Genomic DNA, 10,665 nt, shown 5'->3' with positions numbered 1-10,665 from the left:
TTTATCAGATCAAACTCTAAAATAACTATGCTAATGCTGGCCTGTTAGCTCAGTTGGTTAGAGCACAGCCATATAACACCAAGGTCATGAGTTTGGATCCCTATATCTGGCCAGCTGCCCCTCCAAAACACAAACAAACAAACAAACAAATAACTGCTAAAAAACAAAACAAAACTATGCTTACTATGTTCAAGAACCTAAGAGACTAGATTGAGAATTTTGGCAGAGAACCGTGAATTATAAAAGGGGATATGGCAGATTTGATAAAGCACCAAAAGAAAGTTCTGGGACTGAAAAATAAAATAACAAATTAAAAAGCTCAACAAAAGAATTAATAGCAGATTCAGTAAAACTAAACATAGAATAAGTGAATTGGAAGATAGATCTAGAGTGAAGCATAAAGAGAAAAAAGGAAAATACACACACACACACACACACACACACACACAAAAGTGTAAGAGACATAGAGGATACAATGACTAGGCCTACCTCATGTGTGTTTGGAATCCCAGAGAAGAGGAGAGAGAGAGAATGGGATAGAAGCACTATTTGAAAAGATAATGGATAAAAATTTTCTAAAACTGGTAAGACAACAAGTCATAGATTGAAGAAGTCCTATAAACACAAAGCAGAATAAATACAAAGAAAACACACCTAAGTACATCATAGTAAAAGTGCTTAAGACAAAAGACAATGAAAGAAATCTTAAAGCAGCCACACACAAAAAAGAGATACTTTCAAAAGAGAACAGTTAGACTGACAGTTGATTCTTCATGGAAGCAATGGAAACAGGAAACAATGGAGTAACATATTCAAAGTGCTGAAAGACAATAACTGATAACTTAGACTTTTATACTTAGCAGAAATAAAAAAAAAATTGGGGTTCAGAGCTTGCCAGAGATGATGTGAATACTAGGAAGCTTCTGTTCATTGGTTTGGGACCCTCAAAGGTTATATCTGTGTAAGAGTAAGGGTAAGCTGGAAATAGCTCTGGAAGGGAACATAGCCTACCTTCACATCATTTTAATCTCTGAAACTTAAATAAGGTTGTCCTAGGCACCTCACAAAAGCAAACCTCTCTTGGGATCCCCATACCAGCCAGCCACCAAAAAAAGCAAACTCTCTAGACTAAGATAACATCATGTAGGACCTTAAATGATTTTGGCAAACAGTCTTTTAAATATAATATGTTGTTCACAACCAAAAATAAAAATAACCAGGCATATGAAGAGATATAACAACATGAATGAGAACCATCAGAAATAGCAAAAAATAAAAACAGACCCCCAGGTTCTCTAGATATTGCTTTTATCAGATCAAACTCTAAAATAACTATGCTAATGCTGGCCTGTTAGCTCAGTTGGTTAGAGCACAGCCATATAACACCAAGGTCATGAGTTTGGATCCCTATATCTGGCCAGCTGCCCCTCCAAAACACAAACAAACAAACAAACAAATAACTGCTAAAAAACAAAACAAAACTATGCTTACTATGTTCAAGAACCTAAGAGACTAGATTGAGAATTTTGGCAGAGAACCGTGAATTATAAAAGGGGATATGGCAGATTTGATAAAGCACCAAAAGAAAGTTCTGGGACTGAAAAATAAAATAACAAATTAAAAAGCTCAACAAAAGAATTAATAGCAGATTCAGTAAAACTAAACATAGAATAAGTGAATTGGAAGATAGATCTAGAGTGAAGCATAAAGAGAAAAAAGGAAAATACACACACACACACACACACACACAAAAGTGTAAGAGACATAGAGGATACAATGACTAGGCCTACCTCATGTGTGTTTGGAATCCCAGAGAAGAGGAGAGAGAGAGAATGGGATAGAAGCACTATTTGAAAAGATAATGGATAAAAATTTTCTAAAACTGGTAAGACAACAAGTCATAGATTGAAGAAGTCCTATAAACACAAAGCAGAATAAATACAAAGAAAACACACCTAAGTACATCATAGTAAAAGTGCTTAAGACAAAAGACAATGAAAGAAATCTTAAAGCAGCCACACACAAAAAAGAGATACTTTCAAAAGAGAACAGTTAGACTGACAGTTGATTCTTCATGGAAGCAATGGAAACAGGAAACAATGGAGTAACATATTCAAAGTGCTGAAAGACAATAACTGATAACTTAGACTTTTATACTTAGCAGAAATACCCTTCAAGAATGAAGGTGACATAGCATTTTTTAGGTACCGCCCCTTAAAATTTTAACTAATAGAATTATCAGGAAACACACACTAAGTGAAATTCTAAAAGATATTATTGAAACATGAGGCAAATACCACAGGGAAGCTTAGAAATTCAGGAAGGAATAAAAAGTAAAAATAGCAGAAAATATCTGGGTAAATCAAATGAATGTAGATTTTTATTAAACAATAATAATAATGTTTTGCTGGATTTAAAAGAATTAAAATATATGACAATAATAATGGGATAAGTAGAGTTAAAGGGTGTGAGGGCTGTACATTATCTGGGAACAAATGGAAGTACCCATTAACATTATACTTTGATAAGAGATGCATGTTGTAATCACGAGGATATCCTGTAAGAAAAGTTTCAGTTATGTAACTTTTAAGATATAGGAGAGAAATGGAATGATGAAAGATGATCCAGAAGAAGGCAAGAAAGGAAGGACAGTACATATCATAGGACAGATCTAATAAACAATGATAGTAACTATATTAGCAATATTATTAAATGTAAATGGATAAAAGGTAGATAGGTATGATAAAAAAACTTTATGATGTTTTATAACAGACAGATCTAAGGCATACATATACAGAAAGTTAGATCTAATAAACAATGATAGTAACTATATTAGCAATATTATTAAATGTAAATGGATAAAAGGTAGATAGGTAGGATAAAAAAACTTTATGATGTTTTATAACAGACAGATCTAAGGCATACATATACAGAAAGTTTGAAAGTAAAAGGACATGAGTAAATATATGATGTAAACATTAACCAAAGAAAAGCTCATATAGATAGATTAATATTACATAAAGTAAACCTGAAAAAAAAAGATTTAACAACTTTAAGTTTGTGTGCAATTAATATCATGCCTTCATAATATGTAAAGTGAAAGTTGATAGAAGTACAATGAGAAATAGATCCACAATGGTAGTGCAAGAATTTAATAAATAGCTCATGGTAATTGATAGAATAAGCAAACAAAATCGGGAAGATTAGGCCAACACAATTAATGAACTTGACCTAATGGACATATAAACAGCACTGCACCCAACTAATGTGGAGTACACCTCCTTTTCAAATACATATGAATATCTACAAAAATTGCTTATATCCTGGGCTAAAGGCAAGTTTGGGGTGTCAAAGGATTAAAATCATAACAACTGTGCTCTATGATTATATGAAATTACAATATAAATCAATAACAAAAAGATAAGTAGAGTGCCTCCTTATTTTAGGAAATTTTAAAATATACTTAACCCATGGGTCAAATAACAAACCACATTGAAAATTAGAAAATATTTTGAACTGAATGGAAATAAAAAGCAGTACATATTAAAACTTGTGGGATGCATCTAAAGGCATGCTTAGAGGAATATTTATAGCCTTAATGCATACATTGGAAAAGAAGGCAGAAAATCAGCACTCATCTCAAGAAGTTAACAAAGTATAAATAGCACTTTAAACCTAAATAAATAGAAAAAGAATGAAATAAAAAGTTAAGTGTGGTATTAAGAACACAGAAAATAAAATGCAATATAAAGGATCAGCAAAACCAAAATATGCTCTTTTGAAAAGGCAAATAAAATTGGTAAACCCCTGGTAGGATTGATTAAGTAAAAAAGAGGAGACAAGATAACCAATGCCAGCACTGAAAAAGGAGACATCACTATAAATCCTATAGACATTAATAAGAAAACAAGAGAATAAATTTATACCAATAAATTTTAAAACATGAATATGCCATAGTTAATAGCAACAGGAAAAACATGGATAATCTTGCAAGCATAATGTTGAGCAAAAGAAGCCAGACCAAAAAAGTACATGCTCAATTATTTCAATTACATAAAATTCAAAAACAATGAAAACTATAGTGCATGTGGATACATGCTTGCGTGGTAAAACTATAAAGAACAGCCAGAAAATGATTTCAGTGGAAATCAAGAGAATGATTTTCTTTGGGGAGGAGAGAGACTATAAGGATGTATTAAGAGGGATCTAAGAGAGGCTTCTGGGATACTGGCAATATTCTGCTTATTGACCTGAGTGGTGGTTATATGGGTGTTTATTTTTTAATAAATCATTGACTTATACATTTGTTTTTATGTATTTTTCTGTGTGTTTATCACACTTTGTAGTAAAAAAAAAAGTGGAAAAAAATTTATACACTTACAAAAATGGGGAAATTTTGGTAGGCATTTTTGTAAACTGAAACACAAATGTGTTAGTTTTATTGACTTACCTGATTGAGGAAAGCTGAAGAGCTGAAGCCCAGCTTAGCAACAGGGAATGCTGAATTCCAGCACAGGAGCCTCAAAAAATAAAGGAATTGGCAGCATCAGTTGCTAGAAGTGGGAACTGTGGGAAGGGGGAGGGAGTCGGCGGGGAAGGGATTGTGAGCTAACATAAGTAGACTGGGTGGAAGCTGTTTGAAAGGCAGGTAAAGTCCTAGTTGCCACTGGGCAACTGCCTCCTCTCAAAGTCTGGAGACTAATCTCTAAACAGTGTAAACCAAAGGCTTTCTGGAATGGGGATATAATAGAGGACATCAGTACCTTGCCCAAAACAGATGAATTCAGTGACAATACGCATACTCAGTTCCTTAAAAAAGGCCCATCCTGATCACTCAGTGTAAAGCTCAAAGTTGACAATCTCCACCCACCAACTCTGAAGGCTTTTTAGTTCCTCACTCTTAATCATGAATATACACCCAGGATTATCAGACACCTAAGGAAGATCTCTAAGAGACAAACATCATCAGTAAAAACAGCAAAAACCAACTTGAATAAACTTGAAATTCTGAGGAACATTTAAAACCTTAAAAAGGAGAACTATGGGCCGGCCCGGTGGCGCACTGCTACAGTGCGCCACTTGGGAGCGCGGCGGCACTCCCGCCGAGGGTTCGGATCCCACATACAGACCGGCCACTCACTGGCTGAGTGAGGTGCGGGCGCAACACCGAGGGTTGCGATCCTGTTGCCGGTCCCGGTCCGGTACGGGCGCAACACTGAGGGTTGCGATCCGTTGCCGGTCATGAAAAAAAACAAAAAAAAAAAAAAAAAAAAAAAAGGAGAACTATAATATCCCCTGAAAGATAAGAGAAGGTATTGAATCGATTAAACAGAAACATAATGTTCTTATTAAGAGATTTGTAAACTGTTCTGTGCGTTGTTTTTGTTCTTTGTTTTCAGCATCATTTTTTCCCCAAATGATATCTTTTTCTCTGTCTAATGTTATTTTCATGAGTTGTGGGGATAGGAAATGTTGGATAATAATAGATGTGAAATAATGTAAAACTGCTGACAAAATCTGTAATTTAATGTTCTGTCATGATACCAAGGATGTCTCTTATGAGCTGATAAAGATAAATAGCCTGCTTCTCTCATTGCATTTCACTTTGTTTTTTTTTCTCTTCCATGTAAACTTAAATTTCTCTTCTCATATTTCTATCTTCATCTCCTTGTTTCTTGGTGTCTCTTCTCCCCGAAGATCACTACATTTCAAGCTATCAGAAAGGTATCTGACTGAAATGTGCTAAGAGCTTAATACTCGCTGTCTGTCCCACCATAATGTATTGGTTAGACATTTTTAATTGGTAGTTGAATAATTTCAGACAGGCTCTCCATTCTCCCTTTCAGTTTTAATGTATATGTTTTCTCTGGACCTGCTGCATGATCTGGCAGGATGTTGAGAGCTGAAGGTGAGGAAGGAGAGACCGTGTTTCTTTTTCTGACTTTTGAATGTTGTCACCTGGTGCATGCCTGGACCTTGGCTTCTCATGTGTGGGCTATTTCCTGAATCTTAGTTGAGAAAAAGCCATAAAGTCTTACATTAATTTTTTTGATGTTGCTTTTTAAAACACCTTACCCATCCTTGTAATTCGTACTGCACAGTTGTCAAATAGTACTGTGAGGAAATAACCTACTGGTGTAAGTGAAGATTACAGAATGAAAGCAGCCATCACTAAGTTCAGGAGAGCTAGCTGGACATTGTGTTTACATGCAGAAGACAAATGCTCACATGATCACTTGCCATTTGGCAGGTCAAATCCTGCACCCTAAGGTGGCCCTCAGCACTCTCAAAAGAGATCTTTGCTGTAGCAACTGTCTTTGTGAGGTTTGTTTACGTGTGTGTGTTTCATTCTTCGCTGTGTACTACATTTCAGAACCACAAATAATTTTCTACCTCTCGTAGATCCATCCGGTCTGTCTTTTTGGTGGCTCCTCCAATTTTTACTTCATCTTTTTCTCTTCTGGGTTTTTTTCTTGCTCCTTAGAACTTACTGGGATTTTTGTTTGTTTAAACAAACTTAGGCCTTGATTTCTTTTTTTGATACAACAGTTTCTGTAACTTAAATAAGAAAGTCACTTCATCCTGCATTTTTTAAAGCCAACCTGTTAATACATTCCTTTAGCTTACTTCTTTGTATTCTTTGTATTCTTGAAGGAAGCACTACAGTTCGTAAGGAGATCATCAAGAATAAAATCAGAGCCATTGGGAAGATGGCACGGGTCTTCTCAATTCTTCGGTAAGGAGAAGTCTGTCATTACAGTGTGGGATAAAGGGATTTTGAGAATAAGTTAAAAGTTGATTTCAGAACAGTTTTTTCAGAATTAGAATTTGGTATTGGTGGGCCGGCCCGGTGGCGCACTGGAGAGGGCACCGCTTGGGAGCGCGGCGGCGCTCCCACTGAGGGTTCGGATCCCATGTGGAGACCGGTTCCCACTCACTGGCTGAGCGCAGTGTGGGCGCAACACCGAGGGTTGCGATCCCATTGCCGGTCCCTGGTACGGGCGCGACACCGAGGGTTGCAATCCCATTACCGGTCAGTAAAAAAAAGACAAAAAGGAAAAAAAAAAAAAGAGTTTGGTATTGGAACTACAAGTCTGAGTGCACATTGAATCAGACCCACATCTTAAAGTGAGTAAACATATTCTGGCAAACATTTATTTGGTACTGGCTTAGATATGGTGAATGTTACGGTTTAGAGTGGATTTTCGAGACAGATTGCCTGTGTTCAAATTTTGGATTTACTTTTTTTTAACTGTGTGATCTTGTGTTTAATCTCTGTGCCTCAGTTTCCTTGTCTATAAAATAGAGATAAAAATAGGACCTACCTCACAAGGTTAAGTGGATTAAATGGGATAATGTATGGGAAACATTAGTACAGTGCCTGGCTATTCAGTGCCTCTAATTGAAAAACAAGAACTGGGCGATTTTTGAAAATTGGAATATTTACAAAACAAAAATCCCTTTCTTTGAGTCAGGGAAGGGGTCAGAGGTAGGAAAACCTGTCTTCCCTCTCTAAGCTTTTTTTCTTAATTTCCTTAAAGAATCTTTGAATTGCTGAATGGTGGGTTCCCTGGCATTAACCCAGGGCTTTGATCTTCCTTTGCAGGGAAGAGAGTGAGAGTGTGCTGACTCTCAAGGGCCTGACTCCTACAGGTACACTCCCTCTTGGTGTCCTCTCAGGAGGAAAGCAGACTATTGAGACGGGTGAGTATGAGAATGCTCTTCTCACAGATGGTGTGCTCCCATTACCCAGTGGCCACAATAAAGTTAAAAATTGGGGTTTCTTTCAGTAAATGGTACTAAAGCAATTGGATATCCATCTGGGGGAAAAATGAATCTTGACCTTTACTTCCCTCTATACACAAAAGTTAATTCAAAATGGATTATAATGTAAATGTAAAAGGTAAAACAGTAAAGCTCCTAGGAGAAAGTATGGAGAGTAGACATTGGGGTAGGCAAAGAGTTCTTAAGTAGGATACAAAAAGTACTAACCTTACAAGAAAAAAATTAATAAATTGAATTTCATTAAAATTAAGAAATTCTCTTTAGTAAAATTCATGATTAATAGAAAAGGCAAGCCACAAACTGGGAGATTTTTGCAATACATATTTCTCACAAAGGACTTGTAGTCAGAATACACAAAGAACTACAAATTAAAAAGGAAATTATAAAAATGGTTAATGACCTGGCCAGTTAGCTCAATTGGTTAGCGTGCAGCCTTATAACACCAAACTCATGGTTTTGGATCCCCATACCAGCCAGCTTGCCGTAAATAGATAGATAGATAAATAAATGATTTTTTTTTTTTTTTAAATGACCAGTAAGGGGATCTTAACCCTTGACTTGGTGTTGTCAGCACCACACTCAGCCAGTGAGCGAACCGGCCATCTCTATATGGGATCCCAACCCGGGGCCTTGGTGTTATCAGCACCACACTCTCCCGAGTGAGCCACCGGCCGGCCCGATAAATAAATGATTTTAACAGGCACTTCAAAATGGCCAATAATGGATGTGAGGGTGATCTGACTGCGACATCTGTCAACCCGTTGATCGCCAGGGTTGATTCCGCTGATCTGGCTGGCTAGGTGGGTGTCCCCTTCCTCCCTCACCACTCCATGTGCGTCCCTCCCGAAGCTCCGCGCTTCGTCGAAGAGGACGACCTTCCCCGATAGAAAATAAATGATTTTAACAGGCACTTCAAAATGGCCAATAATGGATGTGAGGGTGATCTGACTGCGACATCTGTCACCCCGTTGATCGCCAGGGTTGATTCCGCTGATCTGGCTGGCTAGGTGGGTGTCCCCTTCCTCCCTCACCGCTCCATGTGCGTCCCTCCCGAAGCTCCGCGCTTCGTCGAAGAGGACGACCTTCCCCGATAGAGGAGAGGACCGTTCTTCCGTCAAGGGTATACGAGTAGCTGCGCTCCCCTGCTAGAACCTCCAAACAAGCTCTCAAAATGGCCAATAAGCATATGAAAAGATGCTTAATATAGTTATAGCTATTCATCTGGGAAATGGATATTAAAACCACAGTGAGATACCACTTCATACCCATTAGAATAGCTAAAATTAGAAAGTCTAACAATACCAAGTATTGGTGTGTTTGTGGAGAACTAGGACTAGATACATTACTGGTGGGCTTATAAACTGGTTCAACCACTTTGGCAAACTGTTAGCAATAAAGCTAAACATATGCCTACCCAATATCACCCAGCAATTCCACGCCTGGTATATATCCAAGAGAAATTAGTATGTCCACCAAAGGACGTGCATAAGAATGTTCACTGTAGCTTTAATCATAATAGTCCAAAACTGGAGACAACCCAAATGCCTATTGGTAGTAGAATAGATAAATAAATTGATTTCTATTTATACAATAGAATACTCCTCAGCAGTGGAAAAATAACATATTATGGATACGTGCAACAACATGGTTGAATCTCACAGATGTTATGGTAAACTAAAAAAGCCAGACACAAAAGAGTACAGACAGTCTGATTTGTATGTTGTTTAAGAACAGGCAGACTAATCAGTGGTAATGGAAGTCAGAATGGTGCTTCCTCTGGTGGGAGAGTATTGACCCAGAAGAGGCACAGAGAACTTCTGGAGTGTTGGGAATGTTCTATATCACTATATAGGTGGTAGTTATACACATGTAGATATATATAAAAATGTATTGAGCTGTACACTTCAGATTTGTGTACATGATATGCCCGATGTATATTTTATACCTTAATGAAAACAAGTGTGGGGGTTAGTATCTCAATCAGAGATGGAGTTTGCCTGAGGCCATATTCTACTGCAGTGCCACAGTCACCTTGTCAGAGTTTCAGTTCTAAAAATTATCAGGGAGCTGACTTCTAAGGAGAGGGCTTTATGGAATCCTAGAATGAAATGGTTGATATTTATCGGAATAAACACAGATCTGGTCAAACAGGGGAAGAGACAGGAGATCACATCGTTGGTGACTAATTCTGGTCATGAAAATGAGTTTAAGTATTAATATCTTAAACCTAAGTTTTGTTTGTTTTTTTTCCTTGTCATCCTGCCACTTGTTGGAGTATTTTTCCTTTTCTGGAAATTTCACTGCTATTGACTAATAGGAACAAATCCATTTTTTTTTTTCTTTTTATGGAATTGAAGAATTTCTCCTCTTTAAAATTGAATACTGAAATATTAGAGTTTAGCTAGACTAGGAAGACTGAACATTTTCTCCTTGAATGTACGCAGTTTATTTTCTTAATTCTTTAATTTCATGAAAAGAAACAATAAGATATTTCAGATTGAGGATTTTTTTCCCTCAAATAAATGTGCAGTTTTTTTGGTAAGCAAAATACATTTCCATCATTGCTTTGATTGGTAATTAGTCATGTGAGATATTCTGAGAACATCTCTGACAAGGGTATTTTAGAGTGATAGGAAAAAACATGAATAAAGAAAAACAGGAATGTTCTATAACATCCTTACTTGAAAAGTTTTGAAAATTTTCTGTTGTTTTATTGTTAATCTGAACCAATTTTTTCTAGACCTTGGAAGAGCAAATTTGCAAATCAGGGATGGATAAATGAGAGAATTTCACAGACTTGTTATTTGGGAATTTGTTTGTTAATAATTCTTGGACTCAGTTCCAATGTATCCAGTTTCTCTTTATTCTTAATTTGAGTAT

The 10,665-nt window shown here is 36.8% G+C and overlaps 1 protein-coding gene across 3 annotated transcripts in view; it reads left to right on the top strand.

Annotated features, from left to right (window-relative positions):
* PPP3CC (protein phosphatase 3, catalytic subunit, gamma isozyme) overlaps positions 1–7,972 on the top strand; it is a 101,960-nt gene extending 93,988 nt beyond the window's left edge. For 2 of the 3 annotated variants that reach the window (XM_008582045.1, XM_008582046.1), the window contains exons 11-13: positions 5,698–5,724; positions 6,655–6,736; positions 7,607–7,972. In XM_008582045.1, coding sequence (XP_008580267.1) covers positions 5,698–5,724; positions 6,655–6,736; positions 7,607–7,793 — 296 coding nt within the window. In that variant the 3' untranslated portion in view covers positions 7,794–7,972. The remainder of the gene's footprint in view (positions 1–5,697; positions 5,725–6,654; positions 6,737–7,606) is intronic. The other variant, XM_008582047.1, reaches the window with a different exon arrangement.
* Positions 7,973–10,665: the final 2,693 nt, after the last annotated feature.

This window comes from Galeopterus variegatus, unplaced genomic scaffold (assembly GCF_000696425.1).
Source record: "Galeopterus variegatus unplaced genomic scaffold, G_variegatus-3.0.2 Scaffold2506, whole genome shotgun sequence".
In the NCBI taxonomy this organism is placed as follows: domain Eukaryota; kingdom Metazoa; phylum Chordata; class Mammalia; order Dermoptera; family Cynocephalidae; genus Galeopterus; species Galeopterus variegatus.
This window is presented reverse-complemented; position numbering and strand designations above follow the sequence as displayed.